This window comes from Bufo bufo, chromosome 8 (assembly GCF_905171765.1).
Source record: "Bufo bufo chromosome 8, aBufBuf1.1, whole genome shotgun sequence".
NCBI classification, from domain to species: domain Eukaryota; kingdom Metazoa; phylum Chordata; class Amphibia; order Anura; family Bufonidae; genus Bufo; species Bufo bufo.
This window is the reverse complement of record NC_053396.1, coordinates 93,149,047-93,170,771: the sequence shown is the minus strand read 5'-3', so window position 1 is coordinate 93,170,771 and position 21,725 is coordinate 93,149,047. Positions and strand designations below refer to the sequence as shown.

Sequence of the window (21,725 nt, the reverse complement as noted above, 5' to 3'; positions counted from 1 at the left end):
ACAGATCAAGTGAAGCGGCTGTGGTGCTAGTGGTGGTGGTGGCGGCAGGCGGGCGAGTGGTAACTTGAGAGGTGCCCGAAGCTGAGCTGGAGGAGGATGGTACGTCAAGGTTTCGAGCGGAAGCTGTAGAAGATTGGGTGTCCTGTGTTAGCAGGTCAACTATGTCCTTAGAACTTTTTGAGTTAAGGGTACGTGGCCTCTGAACACTGGGCATTATTCTAGGGCCAAAGGAAATCACAGCACCACGACCACGACGGCCCCTGCGGGATGGCCTGCCTCTGCCTGTCATTTTTTTTTAGATTAGTGGTACTATGCGTGCAAGGTACTGTGCCACCCGATATGAGTGGTGGGCAGTGGGCACAGTACACTCTGTGGGCCTGACACACACTGGCAGGCAACTGCAATTATATTACAGAGAAAAATTTGTTTTACTGTTTTATCTGCAAGCTACTGTGCCACCAGATATGAGTGGTGGGCACTGGCAGTGGGCGCAGTACACTCTGTGGGCCTGACACACACTGGCAGGCAACTGCAATTATATTACAGATATTTTTTTTTTTACTGTTTTATCTGCAAGCTACTGTGCCACCAGATATGAGTGGTGGGCACTGGCAGTGGGCACAGTACACTCTGTGGGCCTGACACACACTGGCAGGCAACTGCAATTATATTACAGAGAAAAAAATGTTTTACTGTTTTATCTGCAAGCTACTGTGCCACCAGATATGAGTAGTGGGCACAGTACACTCTGTGGGCCTGACACACACTGGCAGGCAACTGCAATTATATTACAGAGAAAAAAAAATAAAAAACAGACTGATGTACTAGCCCTAAGGCTACTTTCATACTAGCGTTGTTTTAATCCGGCGTTCAATTCCGACACCAGAACTGCCCGCCGGATCCGGAAAAACGTGTGAAAACGAATTACATTTGAATCCTGATCAGGATTTTGATCACAATGAAAAAATGGATTGGAAAAATTGGATCCGCCATTTATGGACTTTAACTTTTTTTTCACATTTTTCGGGTTTAACATGCAAAAGCCGGATCCGGTTTGACTGAACACACAGCGCCAGATCCGGCGTTAATGCAAGTCAATGGGAAAAAAAACAGATCCGGCGTTCAGTCAAAGTGTTCAGGATTTTTGGCCGGAGGTAAAAATACAACATGCTACGTTTTTCTGAAAAGCCTGATCAGTCAAAAAGACTGAACTGAAGACATCCTGATGCATCCTGAACGGATTACTCTCCATTAAGAATGCATTAGGATAAAACTGATCAGTTCTTTTCCGGATTTGAGCCCCTAGGATGGAACTCAGCGCCAGAAAAGAAAAACGCTAGTGTGAAAGTACCCTAAAAAGGGCTTTTTGGGGTGCTGTCAGGACGCTGTCCTTACAGCAGATCAGATGAGTCTTTGAGGACTGGAGTGGACACAGAACACTGGCCTAGCTAACGATTTCCCTATTAAATCAGCAGCAGCTGCACTCTCTCTGCTCTCACTAACACTGCAGCTTCAGAATGAATCTAAGATGGATGCTGTAGTTGCTTTTTGATAGGAGGGGGGAGGGTCTGCGAGGGAGGGTATGCTGATTGGCTGGAATGTGTCTGCTGACTGTGAGGTACAGGGTCAAAGTTTGCTCAATGATGACGTATAGGGGGCGGACCGAACATCGCATATGTTCGCCCACCGCGGCGAACGCGAACAAGCGATGTTCGCCGGCGAATAGTTCGGGACATCTCTATTGAATTATGGGACAAATTATGAAAGCATAAAAGTGTGACAACTTTTTAAAGTTTAAGTATTGAATGAAAGGATGTGACACGCATTAATTACTGAAGAATTTATTAATTTTTATTCCCTGTCAACTATGCAGAGCAGGGGTTTCTATCCGGCAAAATTTGAAAAATGTCACCTGACAATGTAATTGATGATTTTTTTAAATTTATGTTCCTGTCACCTATGTGGAGGTGCCCCAGTGACATCCACCATCCATTTGGATATCTTCTCTATCAACTTTCGATGTTCTCTTCTGAGCCTACCATGTTGATCACGGTTATCGGCGAATCAGGGTTCCACGCCGGAGAGGGAGCGTGAGAAAAAGAGACCAAATTTAAGGGAGATAAATTTATTTTAAAAAATTGGTATCGAGCGGAAATGTGGTAAAAGCTGTTAAATTGCAAATGTGGGACAAATTACAGAAGCCCAAATGTTGGCCAGAAGAGTAAAGCACAATTATGGAAAAATTATTGAGGCGGAAATTTTGGACAAATTATGGAAGCCCAAATGTGGACCAAAAGAGTAAAGCGGAATTATGGGAAAAATTATTGAGGCGAAAACTTTGGACAAATTACAGAAGCCCAAATGTGGGCCAAAAGAGTAAAGCGGAAATGTGGGAAAAAGTTGTTGAAGCGCAAATGTGGTACAAATTACAGAAGCCCAAATGTGGGCCAAAAGAGTAAAGCGGAAGTGTTGGATAAAGTATTGAAGTGCAAATGTTGGCCAAAAGAGTAAAGCGGAAATGTGGGATAAATTATTGAAGCGCAAATGTGGTACAACTTGTTAAAGTTTAAGCATTGAATCAAAGGAGGTGGCGCGCATCAATTAAAGAAGAATTTCTAAAATTTGATTCCCTGTCACCTATGCAGAGCAGGGGTTTATTCACGTCTAAAATTGTATAATGTCAACCCAAGAATGTAACAGAAAAATTTGTGAAATTTATTAACCTGTCTACTTGGCAGAGCAGGGGTCTGACAGAAAAAAATTGTTTATTGTCACTCGAAAATGTTAAAGAAAAATTATTGAAATTTATTAAGCTGTCAACTAGGTAGAGGAGGGGTATATTACACCCAAAAATTGGTTAATTTCACCAAAAAATGTAACAGACAATTTTTTTTTTTTTAAACCTGTCTACTAGGTATAGCAGTGGTACATCACACCTAAAAATTGGTGAATTTCACCGGAAAATGTAACTGACTATTTATTAATTTTTTTTAACCTGTCTACAAGGTATAGCAGTGGTACTTCACACCCAAAAATTGGTGAATTTCACCCGAAAATGTAACTGACAAAGTAGTGAAATGACATAAAATAAAATACGTACCAATAAAAAAAAAAGTGATTTATGAGGTGGAGTTTCATATGGAGTAGGAGTTTGAGGAGGCGGTGGACGTAGCGGTGTAGGTGGAAGCGGTGGTGGAGGAGGATCGAGGTAGCCAACACAGGTTTTTGGTTTTAATTTTATTTTTTTAAATTAGGGTACACTCCAAAAGAGTGTGAAATATCAAAAATACAACAATAAGCAATTGCGCTGCAGTATAACAATGGCTGGTTAGTGGTCTATTCTGCACAAGGTACGGACAAGTCATGTGGGATCCACGCCTGGTTCATTTTAATGAACGTGAGCTTGTCCACATTGGCTGTAGACAGGCGGCTGCGCTTGACTGTGATGACGCCCCCTGCCCACAATGTTGGTGAAATGCTGCCTCCTGCTAAGATGTTCCATATCAGCTGGTGGTGCTGGTTGTTGTGGCGTGCTGACAAAGCTTTTCCACATTTCGGCCATGCTAACCCTGCCTTCTGAGGTGCTGGCGGTGCCCCAGCTGCGTTGGCGACCTCTTCCTCGTCATCTGCCTTCGCCTTGTGCTTCCACTGTGCCCCCGCTGTCAGGTGGGAATGCCACCAGCAGCGCATCTACCAGCGTGCGCTTGTACTCGCTTATATTACAATCATGCTACAGTGATGGAATTAAGGATGGTACGTTGTCCTTGTAACGGGGATCCAGTAGCGTGGCCACCCAGTAATCAGCACAAGTGAGAATGTGGGCAACTCGGCGGTCGTTGCGGAGACACTGCAGCATGTAATCGCTCATGTGTGCCAGGCTGCCCAGAGGCAACGAAAAGCTGTCCTCTGTGGGAGGTGTATCGTCTGTGTCCTCTGTATCCCCCCAGCCACGCACCAGTGATGGCCATGAGCTGGTCTGGGTGCCACCCTGCTGTGAACATGGTTCCTCCTCCTCCTCAATTTCCTCCTCCTCATCCTCCACCTTGTCATCCTTCAGAACTGTGCCCTGGCTGGACAATTGTGTAGCTGGTATTTGTGGTTGTAGGAATCCACCCTCGGAGCCACTTGGGAATGACTGGCCGGAAACCCTACGAAATGATCCCTCTTCCTCCTCCTTCTCCTCATCTTCCATCATCGCCAGCAGCATTTTTTCAAGGAGGCATAGAAGTGGGATACTTACGCTGAGAAACGCGTTATCGCCACTGGCCATGTTGGTGGAGTACTCGAAACAGCGCAACAAGGAACACAGGTCTCGCATGGAGGCCCAGTCATTGGTGGTGAAGTGGTGCTGTTCCGCCGAGCGACTCACCCGTGCGTGCTGCGGCTGAAACTCCATTATCGCCTGCTGCTGCTCGCACAGTCTGGCCAGCATGTGCAAGGTGGAGTTCCACCTTGTGGGCACGTCACATATGAGGCGGTGAGCAGGAAGGCCGAAGTTTCGCTGCAGCACTGACAGGCGAGCAGCAGCAGGGTGAGAACGCCGAAAGCGCGCACAGACGGCCCGCACTTTATGCAGCAGCTCTGACATATCGGGGTAATTTTTAAGGAATCTCTGCACCACCAAATTCAGCACATGTGCCAGGCAAGGGATGTGCGTCAAACCAGCTAGTCCCAGAGCTGCTACGAGATTTCGCCCATTATCGCACACTACCAGGCCGTGCTTGAGGCTCACTGGCACCAACCACTCATCAGTCTGTTGTTCAAGGCCCGTCCACAGCTCCTGCGCGGTGTGGGGTTTGTCCCCCAAACAGATAAGTTTTAAAACTGCCTGCTGTCATTTACCCCTGGCTGTGCTGAAGTTGGTGGTGAAGGTGTTATGCTGACCGGATGAGGAGCTGGTAGAGGATGAGAAAGCAGAGTAGGAGGAGGAAGCAACAGGAGGCAAACTGAAGCGCCCTGCAATCCTCGGTGGTGGAAGGACATGCGCCAAATTGCTATCCGCCTCAGGCCCAGCCGCCACTGCATTTACCCAGCGTGCTGTTATGGAGATATAACGTCCCTGACCGTGCTTACTGGTCCACGTATCCGTAGTCAGGTGCACCTTGCCACAGATGGCGTTGCGCAGTGCACACCTGATTTTGTCCCCTACTTGGTTGTGCAAGGAAGGGGTGGCTCGCATGGAAAAGTAGTGGTGGCTGGGCACGACGTACTGTGGGGCAGCCACCGCCATAAGGCCTTTAAAACTATCCGTCTCCACCAGACGGAATGACAGCATTTCAAAGGCCAGTAATTTAGAAATGCTGGCATTCAGGGCTAGTGATCGCGGGTGGGTAGGGGGGTACTTCCTTTTCCTCTCCAGCGTTTGGGAGATGGAGAGCTGAACGCTTCCATGGGACATTGTGGAGATGCTTGGTGATCCAGGTGGTGGTGTTGCTGGAAGATCCTCTGTTTGCGGGGTGGCAGGTGGCACTGTCACTCCAGAGGTGGATGAAGAGGCAGAGACTGCAGCAGAAGAGGAAGCAGGAGCCAGAGACCTTTCTTGGTTTTTGAGGTGTCTACTCCACTGCAGCTCGTGCTTTGCACTTAAATGCCTGATCATGCAGGTTGTGCTCAGGTTGAGAACGTTTATGCTTCGCTTGAGGCTCTGATTGCACAGCGTGCAAACCACTCGTGTCTTGTTGTCAGCACATTGTCTGAAGAACTGCCACGCCAGGGAACTCCTTGGAGCTGGCTTTGGTGTGCTCGGTCCCTTGCTGCGGTGGGCAGTAGCAGGCGTACTGTCTAGAGGACGGCTGCTCCACTTTTGCACCCTGCTCCCTCTTCTGCTGTGCTGGTGGCTCTGTGCAACCACTGCCTCTTCCTCCAAACTACATAGGTCACTCGCATGACCTTGATTCCATGTGGGGTCGAGGACCTCATCGTCCTCCACATCATCTTCCACCCAGGCTTTCGAAAGCCCCAGCAGTTGGCACCTGTGTTTCGTCATCATCCGAGACGTGCTGCGATGGTCCTCCCATGTACTCATCTTGAAACATAAGTGGTTGGGCATCTGTGCACTCAATCTCTTCCACTTCTGGGGCAGGGCTAGGTGGATGGCCCTGGGAAACACTGCTAGCAGAGTCATCAAAAAGCAGAAGAGACTGCTGCATGACTTGGGGCTCAGACTGCTTGGCTGATTTGCAGGGGGGTGAGGTGAAAGACTGATGGACATCGGCTGCAGGTGCCAACTGTGGTCTTTCAGCATGAGACTGGGTGGGAGACAATGTGAAGGAACTGGAGCCACTGTCAGCAACCCAATCTACTATCGCCTGTACTTGTTCAGGCCTCACCATTCGTAGAGCCGCATTAGGCCTGACCAAATACCGCTGCAGGTTCTGTCGCCTACTTGCACCTGAGGAAGGGGTTTCACTTGTGCGTGTAGCTGTCACAGATCGACCACGTCCTCTCCCTGCAACAGGAGCTCCACCAGCAGCACCACGACCTGGGCCACGTCCTTTATTTGACGCTCTCCTCACATTTCTCAAATTTAGGATCTTGCCCTAAATGGGTGTTTAATTAATAGTAGAATAGAACGACAGTATGTGCAGGGTGTATCTCACACGCCCTGAACCAGACTAGGCCGCAATTAAAGATTTGTGCCCAAAATGGCTGTATTTCAAATACCTGAATAGAACCCCTGTATTTAAAGGGTGTATCTCACACGCCCTGACCCCCACTAGGCCTCAATTAAAGGTTTGTGCACAAAATGGCTGTATTTCAAGTAACTGAATATAACGCAAATATAGAAAGGGTGTATCTCACAATGAAATCTGCAGCAAAGGCTGCAAAAATATATTTTTTTGCGCACAACGGGTGTTAGTTTAATAACTGATTATGACAGCAGTATATAACCCTGAAATTTCAAACGTATTGATGCTGCAAGGGTGGAAATATTGTTTATTTTGCCCACAAAAGGGTGTTTTATTAATAGAACAATATAACCCCTGTATATAGAGGGTGTATCTCACACGCTCTGAACCAAACTAGGCCGAAATTAAAGATTTGTGCCCAAAATGGCTGTATAAATATCTGAATATAACCCAAATATATAAAGGGTGTATCTCACAATGACATATGCAGCAAAGGCTTCCAAATAAACTTTTTTTGCCCTAACGGGTGTTTGTTTAATAACTGAATATGACAGCAGTATATAACCCTTGAATTTCACACGTGCTGATTCTGCAAGGGCTGTAAAATGGTGTATTAAAAAGTGTGTTTTTAAAAACCCAGAAAATTATGGCTGTATTTCTAGCTTAAATTGCACACTGACTAATCCAGATGTTGTATATTGCCAAAAAAGTGGGGGGGGGGGGGGGTGTTTTACTAACAGAATATAAAAGCTGTATATATTAAACTTGAATTTCACACTTGCTGCAATATAGCGGTTTTTGCCACAAAAAAGTGTGTTTTTAAAAACCCAGAAAATTATGGCTGTATTTTGAGCTTAAATTGCACACTGACTAATCCAGATGTTGTATATTGCCAAAAAAGTGTTTTTTTTTACTAAGAGAATATGAAAGCTGTATATAACGTTTGAATTTCACACGTCCAGATGCAGCTAGGGATGTAAAATAGTGTATTTTGCACAAAAAGGGTGTTTTAAAAAAACATGAACATTATGCCTGTATTTCTAGCTAAAATTGCATACTGACTAATCCTGCAAATGCACCAGATGTTGTATATTGCCAAAAAATTTTGATTTTTTTACAACCAGATTATTAGTGCAGTTTTTCAAGCTTGGATTAGAATGTCACAAAAGCTCAGATGCAGTGCTGGTGCACTGAGCTTGCATAAAATGGCCACCGCCGCTGCCCACCTAACTAACAGACAGATAAAAGTTTTTATTTTTTTCGGTCAATGGGCTCAGGGCAGGGTAAAAAGATTGTGCCCTGCACCCATAAAACTAATTGTATGTAGATCACTGAGTTAGATTCTCTCCTATTCTCTCCCTGAAATCACCAGTCCAGCAGCATCCTTTCCGTACACTTGTAACAGCAGAGTGACGTGCAGCGCTACGTGACTCAAGCTTATGCAGCACGCCAGACCTGCAGGGTATTGCGAAGTGAGGTCACGGTTATGGGCAATCGAGGGTTACTCACTGTTTGGAGGAGAACCCTGGGCAGGCATGCAGCAGCGAAGGAGAGGCTGACACAAAGTTCCTCTGGGGCACACTCTGTATGTAGGGACAAGGCCTGATGGTGGATGAGGTGCCCTGGATGTTGCGGGTGTTTTGAGTGCCTGGGGCAAGGTCCCTTTAAGGATCGTGATGCCAGTGCCTGTAACGGTGGCACACAGGTTTCCAGTAGCAATAAGTGATGTACACAGGTGGTATAGTGAACCAAACGTTGCTTTACTTTACATACAGATGATAATGCAGTCCCTTATATCAATATTCCACAAGCAGGCTTATGCTCAACAATATGGCAGGTAATAATCTTGCAAGATACTCGGAGGGTACACAATTAATGCTTCACAGACCAGGCTGCACTCACAGCTATTCTGGCTGGCTGTATCCAAAGGCCCGAATGCCTAAATGCTGGCTTTAATCCTTGGTAGTTAATCTTCCTCCAGTATTGACCCTTGCTCTCACTTTATAGTACCTCTGCCCATCAGCTTACTTATCTGAGCTGGTTGTACTGGCACTGCTTGGCTTGAGGGTGTCTGGGGGTTTCTCCCAGGAGGCACATCTCTTCTCTTGGGGTAATCTTCTGAGCTAACTGAGGCTCATTATCCACAGGCAGGCTATAATTCTTCACTAGCCTCCTGGTAGCAACTAGCAGCCTGGACTATCTAGCTGCATGTCAGGAGGAGGCCCTCAGCATACCTCTGGCTAAGATGCCCTCTCACTTCTGTGTCCACAGACTCCTGACTACAGACTAATTCCTCCCTGTCTGGGCCTGAACATTTATACTAGGGGCTCCCTATCTCCCTCTAGTGTCTAGGATGCTACACTACACCATCATAGGCCTGCTATGCATGTCACAGGGGAAAACAACACATGTAAAAGCACATAGAAAATACATTAAAGTATATAGTTAAATATAATATCACTGTCCCTTAAGAGTAGGAGTAACACGTGACCCAATTGACCCTTGTGTAGTGCCCACCCCTACCTAGTGGGACACTACACTTATATAGAGCCTGGGTCACATGCTGCACTGGCCAATCACAGCCATGCCATTAGTAGGCATGGCTGTGATGGCTTCTAAGGTCAGACAGTTAAACGCTTGTTGATTGGCTGCTCTGCAGCATTTCAAAAAGCGCTGAGAAATCGCCGAACAACGAACCCGAACCCAAACTTTTACTGAAATGTTTGGGTTCGGGTCCAGGGTCCAAAAATCCTAGTTCGCTCAACCCTAGAGGGCATATACACGAGGGCATTTTATGCAACGAATAATCATGTTGATATGATGGAAGAGAAGGAGGAGCAGGAGAAAAGGAAGATTCAACCATATACCCTTTATTGTGGTGGAAGGGGTGCATGGGAATACAGAATATTCAGTACATTAGAAACATAGAAACATAGAATGTGTCGGCAGATAAGAACCATTTGGCCCATCTAGTCTGCCCAATATACTGAATACTATGAATAGCCTTTAGCCCTATCTTATATGAAGGATGGCCTTATGCCTATCCCATGCATGCTTAAACTCCTTCACTGTATTTGCAGCTACAACTTCTGCAGGAAGGCTATTCCATGCATCCACTACTCTCTCAATATCAATATCCTTCTGGAGATATGGTCTCCAGTACTGCGCACAATACTCCAAATGAGGTCTCACTAGTGCTCTGTAAAGCGGCATGAGCACCTCCCTCTTTCTACTGGTAATGCCTCTCCCTATACACCCAAGCATTCTGCTAGCATTTCCTGCTGCTCTATGACATTGTCTGCCTACCTTTAAGTCTTCTGAAATAATGACCCCTAAATCCCTTTCCTCAGATACTGAGGTTAGGACTGTATCACTGATTTTATATTCTGCTCTTGGGTTTTTACGCCCCAGGTGCATTATCTTGCACTTATCAACATTACATTTTTGACCATTCCTCTAGTTTTCCTAAATCCTTTTCCATTTGGTGTATCCCTCCAGGAACATCAACCCTGTTACAAATCTTTGTGTCATCAGCAAAAAGACACACCTTACCATAGGCCTTCTGCAATTTCGCTGATAAAGATATTAAACAATATGGGTCCCAGAACAGATCCCTGAGGTACCCCACTGGTAACAAGACCATGGTCTGAATATACTCCATTGACTACAACCCTCTGTTGTCTGTCCCTCAGCCACTGCCTAATCCATTCAACAATATGGGAGTCCACGCACAAAGACTGAGATTTATTGATAAGCCTTCTATGTGGGACAGTATCAAAAGCCTTACTAAAGTCCAGATAAGCGATGTCTACTGCACCTCCACCATCTATTATTTTAGTCACCTAATCAAAAAAATCAATAAGATTAGTTTGACATGATCTCGCTGAAGTAAGCCCATGCTGTTTTTCATCTTTCAATCCATGTGATTTTAGATGTTCCACAATCCTCTCCTTAAGTATGGTTTCCATTAATTTCCCCAATATTGATGTCAAGTTTACTGGCCTATAGTTGCCCGATTCCTCCCTACTACCTTTCTTGTGAATGGGCACAACATTTGCCAATTTCCAATCTTCTGGGACGACTCCTGTTGCCATTGATTGGTTAAATAAATCTGTTAATGGTTTTGCTAGTTCGCCGCTGAGCTATTTTAATAGCTTTGGGTGTATCCCATCAGGCCCCTGTGACTTATTTGTATTAATTTTAGACAGCTGACTTAGAACCTCTTCCTCTGTAAAGTCACATGCATCAAAAGATTCATTAGTCTTCTTTCCTAACTGAGGTCCTTTTCCTTCATTTTCCTTTGTAAAAACTGAACAGAAGTATTCATTGAGGCAGCACATTAAAGTGCCTTTATGTTCATCCACTTTCCTCTGGTGAAGTCGAGAAGTCAGGGGCAATCCAGGCCTTGTTCATTTTCATAAGAGTCAACCTGTCAGCATTTTCAGTTGACAGGTGGATACGATATCTGTTATAATGCCACCAGCAGCACTAAATACCCACTCAGACAAAACTCTGGCGACAGGGCAGACCAGCACCTCCAAGGCGTAGAGCGCCAGTTCGTGCCACGGGTCCAGCTTGGACACCCAGTAGTTGTAAGGCACTGAGGGATCACTGAGGATGCTGACACAAAATGTTTCCCTCCTTGTGACACTAGGCCGCGCATCAGGGTTAGGGTGCTGGCGGGGTGACATGAAACTGTCCCAGGCCTTGGAGAGTGTTGCCCTGCCTCTGTTGAAACTGCTGTGTGTTCCTCTTGTCTCCCCTCCTCGGTTGCCCAAGGAAGTACGGACTCTGCCGCCAGCGTTGTCAGATGGAAATTTTTGGAGCAATTTTTCAACAAGGACCTTCTGGTATTGCACCGTTTTGCTCGTCCTCTCCCGTCCTGAGGAATGAGAGATGACAAGTTCTCTTTGTAGCGGGGGTCGAGAAGGGTGAACACCCAGTTAGCCATGTTGTCTAAAATGCGTATAACTCGCGGGGCGCGGGAAAGGCAGCCTAACATGAAGTCAGCCATGTGTGCCAGAGTACCAATAGGCAAGACTTTGCTGTCATCATCAGGATCTTCTCTTCTGCCCACCCACGCTGAACAGATGGAATTAAACTTCCATGGGTACTACCCTCTGTAGCGGAGGCAACCATCTCCTGCTTCTCCTTCTTTTCTTCGTCCAATTCGCGCTGAGAAGACGGACGGAGGGTGGTCTGGCTATCACCCTGTGTAATGTCTTCTTTCCACCTCTTCCACATGCAAAGCGTCGGCCTTAATTGTGAGCAGCGAGCGTTTGAGTAGACACAGAAGTGGGATGGTTACGCTGATAATAGCGTTTTTGCCGCTCACCATCTGTGTTGATTCCTCAAAGTTTCTTAAAACCTCACAGAGGTCAGACATCCATGCCCACTCCTCGCTTCTGATTAGCGGAAGTTGACTGGAAATGTGACGACCATGTAGCAGCTGGTATTTCACTACTGCCCTCTGCTGCTCACAAAGTCTGGCCAACATGTGGAACGTGGAGTTCCAGCGCGTGCTTACATCGCACAACAGCCGGTGAGCTGGCAATTTCAAGCGCTTCTGCAGTGTTTACAGACCGGCTGAAGCAGTAGCTCAGGCAAATTGGGGTAGATTTTGAGAAACCGCTGAACCACTAAGTTTAAGACGTGGGCTAGGCATGCTAGGCTATCTTGCCGAGCTCCAAAGCCACCACCAAATTACGGCCATGATCACAAACAACCATGCCTGGTTGTAGGTTGAGTTGGGGAGAACCACAGCCCAGTCTGGTCTCTTATCCCCTGCCACAGCTCTGCGGCGGTGTGCTGTTTGTCCCCTAAGCATATCAGCTTCAGCACGGCCTGTTGACGCTTCACCACTGCAGTGCTACACTGCTTCCAGCTACCGGCTGACTGGTGCTGCACGCGGATTATTCGGAGGTGGAAGTGGAGGAGGAGGCGGAAGAGGAGAAGTGGGGGTTTGAGCCACTAATATAGGTGTTGGCGGAAACCCTGATCGACATAGGGCCTGCAATCCTCTGCGTCGGTAGCACCCGTGCAATCCCATAATACAACTAGCTCCCGTCCTCCACAACGTTCACCCAGTGTGCCATCAGGGACATGTAGCGTCCCTGCCCGAATGTGTCCATGGTCAAGTGGACCTTTCCAGTAACTGTGTTGGTCAGCGCACGTGTGACGTTTCGGGACACATGTTGGTGTAAGGTGGGCACGGCACACCTGGAATAATAGTGGCGGCTGGGGGCAGAGTACCACGGGACAGCTGCCGACATCAGGCTGCAGAAGGCCTCAGTGTTTACAAGCCTAAATGGCTAAATTTCCAGGGCCAGTAATTTTGAAAGGTGCGCATTTAGTGCTCTGGCCTGTGTGTGGGTGGGTGGCTGGGTATTTGCGCTTGCATTCAAATGCCTGGGGTAAGGACATTTGGATGCTGCTCTGGGACAGGGAAGTGGATGTGGTCACAGATGGTGCTTGCGAAGTTCCAGGTGCAGGGCGGGAGGCATCCTTGCCTGCGCCTTCGACAGGCGATTGGCCAGCACATACCGTAGGGGAAGAGGAGGCAGTGGTGTGACCCGCAGACACAGATTGTGAACCCAGGTGTTCGTCCCACTTATTACGGTGCTTGGATGCCATGTGGCGGATCATGCTGGTGGTGGTGAGGTTGCTAGTGTTCACGCCCCGGCCCACTTTGGTGTTGCACAGGTTGCAAACTACTATTCTTTTGTCGTCCACACTTTCCTCAAAACAGCGCCATACTGCAGAATACCTACCCTTGGCAAGGGAGATTTATGCAAGGGGGTGCTCCGTGGAACAGTTGCGGGCCTGTTTGGTGAGGCCCGCCTTCTCCCTTTTGCCACCCCACTGCCTCTTCCAGCCTGTTGCGGTGCTGCAGATCGCTCCCCCTCTGCTGTCCTTGCTCGGCTATCCACCTTCCCAGGTTGGGTCAATGACCTCATCGTCCACCAAGTCCTCTTCCACTTCCTCATTCTCAATATAGTCTTGATTTGTTAACCCAACCACAACCTCAGTGATTGACAACTCTGTATCATCCTCTTCATCAACCTCTTGAGACAGTAATTGCGGTTGACTCAATGGCAACTGTGTCTCATCATCATCCACCTCATTACACACTAATTGCTGTTCCCCACCGTCATCTTCTTGTGACTGTGGATGCTGTAGAGGTTGGGTATCAGGGCACAAGATCTGATGTCCCTCTTCAAGCGTGCTTGGCGAGAGGGCCAAATCAAGTATTGGCGATGAAAAGAGCTCCTCGGAATATCCAAGGATCACTTGTTTGGAAAGACTCTCCATGGTGGGAGGAAGGAGGATCAGGGTGAGGATTCTGTTGACCAGACTCTTGGCTACTGAGACTTGGTGAAAGACAGGGTGGTGCTTAACCGACTGGAAGCATTATCTGCTGCAATCCAACCGACCACCTGGTCGCACTGGTCTGACTTCAAGAGTTTTGTCCTGCGATGCCCAGCAAACTGGGAAATTAAGCTAGGTATCATGGATGATTGTTTTTCTTGTGCTCTGGCAGCAGGCACAGTTTCTCTGCCCCCAGGGCCACGGCATCTGCATGAGCCATCAGCATCACGGCCACTTCCCTATCCCTTAATGCTCGCCTTCTTCATATTAAATGTTATATGTACGCTTGACACACAAGATGTGGCACGGATGTCACAGTTCATAGCAAGCACAGTATATGGAAAAAGTACGTAAAAGTATTGAAAAAGGAAAATAGATTTGACTTATATTTTTTCTATCTCTGGCCCTGACACACACAAGGTATTGCACAGATGTCAGAAGTCACTGCAGACACCCTTCTATAGGAAAGGTATGCAAAAGTATGGAAAAAATATACTAGATTTCACGTATATTTTTTCTGTCTCTGGCCCTGACACACACAAGGTATTGCACAGATGTCAGAAGTCACTGCAGACACCCTTCTATAGGAAAAGTACATGAAAGTATGGAAAAAATATACTAGATTTCACTTATATTTTTTCTATCTCTGGCCCTGACACACATAAAGTATTGCACAAATGTCACAAGTCACTGCAGACACCCTCTATAGAAAAAGTGTGGGGGAAAAAATTGATGGCTATATTATATTGCTGCCACCACACACAATAATCCTTAAAAGGACTTTTGGGTCTTTGATACGTTTTTCAACTAAATAGATTGCGATCGCACTCACTACACTATCTGTCCCTTCGTAAGCGCAGCTCTCCCTGACTAATAATGAGCAAAACACGCGCCATCGGGTGCTATATAGCACCCGATCACGTGTTCCGGCCAGCCAATCACTGTAACCAACAAGGCTATGGCATTACAGTAATGGCAGTACTTACCTGCATGTTTATTGGCTGCATAGCAGCCAAGAAACGTGCGGAAAGGAGACTCGAGCATGGCGCTCGAGCACATGCGGTACTCGGCCGAGTACTGCTATGTGCCGAGCATAGCGATGCTCGAGCCGAACAGCAATTCGGCCGGGCATACTCGCTCAACACTAGTCTCTTGTCAGCCTTACATTTATACTTTTTGCCCATTTTTCTAAATTGTTTAGAATTTTCCGCCAAATAGATGACAACGAAGAGGAAAATCTTTCTCAGTACCAGAAAACGTGCCAAACTGCGGATGGAACCCATATGCTCCGAAAAACGATTACTTATCAGTGGACTCCTGCCTACACCCTACGGTTATTTATGGCAAACTCAGCCAACAACAAAAATGAAAACCACTCCTCCTGATTCTCTGAGACAAAACATCTCGAATAAGTCTCCAGATTCTGGTTAGTGCGCTCAGTCTGTCCGTTCGACTGAGGATGAAAAGCTATAGACTTCTTCCAGCTGCATTGGCTCATCACCAGACATGAGCTCAAGTGCCTCCCTACCCAAAATGTCGGAAGAGGCCGCCTGCCCATATGATAGTGTGTCCAGAGCGAGAGGAACCTTAGATCTCTCCCTTAGGCGTCTATCAATACGTACAGCCAGAGACATGGCTGCCTCCAATGACTCTGAATATTCATGAAATGCCAATGTGTCCTTCAGGTTCTCGGATAACCCTTGACAGAATTGACTACGGTGGGCTGTGTCATTCCACTCAGTATCAGTTGCCCATATCCTAAATTTATATTAATAGGACTCAGCAGAACACTCTCCCTGCCATAAACCACGCAACTTAGTCTCGGCCAGGGAGACCCGATCTGGGTCATCATAGATAAGTCCCAGAGCTCTCGTCCCCGGAAGAGTTAGGACGTAGTCTAAAATATAGTTTGCACGATTTCCTGAACCAAACAAAGTTGTCAGTATCCGGGAGAGCGACCTTAGGTTCCAGGCAGGCCTGGTTCCCACTGCTGGAAGCCGCCGCCTGTGGTCTCTAAAACTGCGAGATGGCCGTGCAGAGGTCAGCCACCTCCAAAGACAGTCCCTACGATCGACCAGTGCAGAAACCGTATCCATCGCTGCACTGACACAAACAAAATTACGGCTTTTAGGCGGTTGATAATGTCACATGTATAAGGGAGGGGAACACACCAAATGACACACAGAAGGAAATAGACCAGAGTCTAGGCCTCAAAGCTAAGGTAGAGAGATGGTGACCTCCTAGGAATACCTAGACCTCTCCCTCACTCCTGCCAGTATGAGTAGACCTTAAAGGTGGGAATACACCGTAACCTTAGCCCTGGAGACCCTGGAAATCCCTAGGAACGGTGGCAGGGAATGAGACTACTGGTTCCTTTCCAGATGAAGGAACCTGCGTCTCCCTGAGGCCTAGAAAACAAAAGAAACAAGCGAACAACAAAATGCCAAACGAAATGCACTTATCTTAAAGAAGTATGGAGGAGCAGGAGATCCAAAGGAACAGCACACCAGCTCAACCAAAACCAAGCAGGAAATATAAACCGCATGGTAAGTAATGTGAGTTAGAACTAAATAGAGCCTCAGTAATGACCACACAAGCTGCACCTGACAAGAGGTGTGGTCACCACCAAAAAACAACACTGCAAGGAGAAAACAAAGAGACCCTCACGTGCCGCCAGTTTTTCAGATCTTCCCACTTCTGTCATGGGATGGACCGTGACACAGGGTATGCCGGGTGCTGATGCCAGCCTTGCGTCCACGGTCTGCAGGTGCTGAACAGCAAATAGATTCATCCAGCACATGCGCATTCTGCCAGTATCTGCGCATGTGCTGGACGCATCCATTTCTCATTCAGCACCTGCACAGAGTAGCAGGAACCCAGGAGCAGAAACCATATTGCAGACCATGGACGCAGAAGGTGACAGGTAAGTATATTTATTTCACTGACACTGGGGAAGCTGGGGGACAGTATATAATCATGTATGCTTGTATGGAGCATATAGTACATGACATAATATTGCATTTTCACAAATTAAATTAGAAATTGGACAACCCATTTAAATCAGTCAGTCAGGTGTGCCCTACTTTTGACTGGCATGGTGTATGTATTATTTTAAAATGTATATATTTCACGTTGGCTTTGCTGCTTATTTATCGATATTCTTTATTAACTTTTTTTGTGCTTTGATATGTCTTTTTGCCGAAATTAGCTTGGAATTTGGCTGTACAAACTGAGGACTCCCCACTAATGATGAAAGACTGCTTTCTTCTTTCTTACAAGGTATGGCAAAGTAAGAGGTCATATATGGACGTTTTGTGAATGTATAATTCATTCTGTTTTCTTTGACAGATTTCCTTGCACTGCCCTTGTGACAGGACAGTGCTAGTAGCTCAAAAGTCATGTTTATTAATGGCGGCATCAGTTGACCTCGAAATGGCTAGAAATACCACTTGCCACTCTGAACAGGTAGTGAATAATAGCATATCTTTTTTTTTTTCTACAATTTTTTACACTATGTACAGTGCCTTGCAAAAGTATTCACCCCCCTTGACTTTTTTCATATTTTGTTACATTACAGCCTTAAGTTCAATGTTTTGTTGATCTGAATTTTATGTGATGGATCAGAACACAATAGTCTAGTTGAAATGAAATGAGAAAAATATATAAATAAAACTATTGTTTAGAAATAGAAAACAGAAAATTGGCATGTGCGTATATATTTACCCCCTTTTTTAGGAAGCCCATAAAAAGCTCTGGTGCAACCAATTACCTTCAGAAGTCACATAATTAATTAAATGATGTCCACTTGTGTGCAATCTAAGCGTCACATCATCTGTAATAACATATACACACCTTTTTTGAAAGGCCCCAGAGGCTGCAACACCAAAGCAAGAGGCATCACTAACCAAACACTGCCATAAAGACCAAGGAACTCCCCAAACAAGTAAGGTACATTGTTGTTAAGAAGTACAAGTCAGGGTTAGGTTATAAAAAAATATCCAAATCTTTGATGATCCCCAGGAGCACCATCAAATCTATCATAACCAAATGGAAAGAACATGGCACAACAGCAAACCTGCCAAGAGACGGCAACCCACCAAATCTCACAGACCGGGCAAGGAGGGCATTAATCAGAGAGGCAGCACAGAGACCTACGGTAACCCTGGAGGAGCTGCAGCGTTCCACAGAAGAGGCTGGAGTATCTGTACATAGGACGATAATAAGCCGTAAGCTCCATAGAGTTGAGCTTTATGGCAGAGTGGCCAGAAGAAAGCCATTACTTTCAGCTAAAAATAAAAAGACACGTTGGGAGTTTGCGAAAAGGCATGTGGGAGACTCCCAAAATGTATAGAGGAAGGTGCTTTGGTCTGATTAGACTAAAATTGAACTTTTCAGACATCAAAGAAAACGCTATGTCTGGCGCAAACCCAACACATCACATCACCCAAAGAACACCATCCCCACAGTGAAACACGGTGGTGGCAGCATAATGCTGTGGGGATGTTTTTCAGCAGCTGGGACTGGGAAACTGGTCAGAGTTGAGGGAAAGATGGATGGTGCTAAATACAGGGATATTCTTGAGCAAAACCTGCACCATTCTGTGCGTGATTTGAGGCTAGGAAGGAGGTTCACCTTCCAGCAGGACAATGACCCCAAACACACTGCTAAAGCAACACTTGAGTGGTTTAAGGGGAAACATGTAAATGTGTTGGAATGGCCTAGTCAAAGGCCAGATCTCAATCCAATAGAAAATCTGTGGTCAGACTTAAAGATTGCTGTTCACAAGCGCAAACATCCAACTTGAAGGAGCTGGAGCAGTTTTGCAAGGAGGAATGGGCAAAAATCCCAGTGGTAAGATGTGGCAAGCTCATAGAGACTTATCCAAAGCGACTTGGAGCTGTGATTGCCGCAAAAGGTGGCTCTACAAAGTATTGACTTTAGGGGGGTGAATAGTTATGCACATTGACTTTTTCTGTTATTTTGACTATTTGTTGTTTGCTTCACATTAAAAAAATAAAAAAACCTCTTCAAAGTTGTGGGCATGCAAATCCTCAAACAATCCATGTTAATTCCAGTTTGTGAGGCACCAAAATACGAAAAAAGTCAAGGGGGTGAATACTTTTGCAAGGAACTGTATATGACTAGCTGAAGGACCCGGCTTCACATGGATATATTTAATCTATTTCATTTAATGTTTATGTGTGTCATTAAAATATATCAACAGTATCCACTATAACAGTGACATCCACAGCCCCCAACCCCTTAACACTGACCCCCCCACAGTGCCCCTTCTCAGTAAAATGGGATCTCCACAGCAGGCCACCCCCTTAACTTTGACCTTTACAGCAGCCTGCACCTTTAACATTGAGTTCCACTGCACCCCACCCGCTTGACAGTGACCTCCACAGGGGCCCGCCCCCTTAATAGTGACCTCTACAGCACCCGCCCCTTAACAGTGACCATAGGTTACAATCCCCTTAACTGACCTCCACCATTCCCGGCCCCCTAAACAGAGACCTCCACAGTGACTGCCCATTTAACAGTGACTGCCACAGTACCCCGCTTCCTTAACAGTGACCTCCACTGTACCCCACCCCTTTAACCCCTTAAAGAAAAATGCTGTGCATGTACGGTGGGGGCAGCTGTGCCAGAACGCATTCCGCCAAACATGCACGGCGGTCTGATCGGGTGGGTGCAGGAGCTGCGCCCACCTGATCACTGCAGGGGTCCGGCAGTCCCTGGTAGACGGGCCCCTGCTTTTTGCGGTGACATCGCTGTTTACAGCGATTCCGGCGGATTAACCCTTTTATGCCGCGGTCAGCGCTGACCGCGACATAGAAGTGGTTTGCGGAGGGTGAAGGAGCGCATCGGGTCCCCGCACTGCTCCACTATCTACAAAAATCTCACAAACAATGTTCTTGCTGTCTTGCGCCACCCTGGCAGGTAGGAGAAAACGGGAACTACAAGCAAACGGCAAACCTTCAATTTCTGCATCAACCTTGCCAATAGTAGCAAATGGAAAGTTTTTAGAGGGTTTTTTCTTCTTTTTTTTTTTTTTTTTTTTTTATTACCCTCAGAAAACTCCATGAATCTCCGAGAGGGGCAAACATTAGCTGTCCTTGGGCTGAATATAACAGGAAGGAGTAGTCTCCTCTCTCTCTAAGACGCCTGTCAATATTAACAGCTAGAGACATGGCAGATTCTAACGAGGCTGGTCTCTCATGAAAAGCAAATGCATCTTTCAATCTTTCGGAAAGACCATGGCAAAATTGACTTCGGAGTGCAGCATCATTCCAACCAGTATTAGCTGCCCATCTCCAAAATTCAGAACAATATATCTCTGCGGACTGTTTACCCTGGCATAAAAGACGCAGTTTAGATTCAGCCAGAGCAATACGATCCGGGTCATCATATACAGTCAGGTCCATAAATATTGGGACATTGACACAATTCTAACATTTTTGGCTCTATACACCACCACAATGGATTTGAAATGAAACGTACAAGATGTGCTTTAACTGCAGACTGTCAGCTTTAATTTGAGGGTATTTACATCCAAATCAGGTGAACAGTGTAGGAATTACAACAGTTTGCATATGTGCCTCCCACTTGTTAAGGAACCAAAAGTAATGGGACAGACTAATAATCATAAATCAAACTTTCACTTTTTAATACTTGGTTGCAAATCCTTTGTAGTCAATTACAGCCTGAAGTCCAGAACGCATAGACATCCCCAGGCGCTGGGTTTCATCCCTGGTGATGCTCTGCCAGGGCTCTACTGCAACTGTCTTCAGTTCCGGCTTGTTCTTGGGGCATTTTTCCTTCAGTTTTGTCTTCAGCAAGTGAAATGCATGCTCAATCGGATTCAGGTCAGGTGATTGACTTATTGCCATTGCATAACATTCCACTTCTTACCCTTAAAAAACTCTTTGGTTGCTATTGCAGTATGCTTTGGGTCATTGTCCATCCGCACTGTGAAGAGCCGTCCAATGAGTTCTGAAGAATTTGGCTGACTATGAGCAGATAATATTGCCCGAAACACTTCAGAATTCATCCTGCTGCTTTTTCATCATCAATAAATACAAGAGAACCAGTTCCATTGGCAGCCATACATGCCCACGCCATGACACTACCACCACCATGCTTCACTGATGAGGTGGTATTCTTAGGATCATGAGCAGTTCCTTTCCTTCTCCATATTCTTCTGTTCCCATCACTGGTACAAGTTGATCTTGGTCTCCTCTATCCATAGGATGTTGTTCCAGAACTGTGAAGGCTTTTTTAGATGTCGTTTGGCAAACTCTAATATGGCCTTCCTGTTTTTGAGGCTCACCAATGGTTTACATCTTGTGGTAAACCCTCTGTATTCACTCTGGTGAAGTCTTTTCTTCCTCCTGGAGAGTGTTCTTGATCTGGCCAACTGTTGTGAAGGGTGTTTTCTTCACCAGGGAAAAAATTCTTTAGTTGTTCACCACAGTTTTCCGTGGTCTTCCAGGTCTTTTGGTGTTGCTGAGCTCACCGGTGCGTTTCTTCTTTCTAAGAATGTTCCAAACAGTTGTTTTGGCCACGCCTAATGTTTTTGCTATCTCTCTGATGGGTTTGTTGAGTTTTTTCAGCCTAATGATGGCTTGCTTCACTGATAGTGACAGCTCTTTGGATCTCATCTTGAGAGTTGACAGCAACAGATTCCAAATGCGGATGATGTTGCAGATAGCTGGTACTTATGAA

General features: G+C 46.2%; 1 protein-coding gene across 1 annotated transcript in view; it reads left to right on the top strand.

Moving 5' to 3' along the window:
* The window catches only part of TEX11 (testis expressed 11), a 1,801,876-nt gene that overhangs the window by 1,607,157 nt on the left and 172,994 nt on the right, over positions 1-21,725 (top strand). The window contains exons 17-19 of the mRNA XM_040406306.1: positions 16,851-16,920; positions 17,206-17,276; positions 17,346-17,462. Coding sequence (XP_040262240.1) covers positions 16,851-16,920; positions 17,206-17,276; positions 17,346-17,462 — 258 coding nt within the window. The remainder of the gene's footprint in view (positions 1-16,850; positions 16,921-17,205; positions 17,277-17,345; positions 17,463-21,725) is intronic.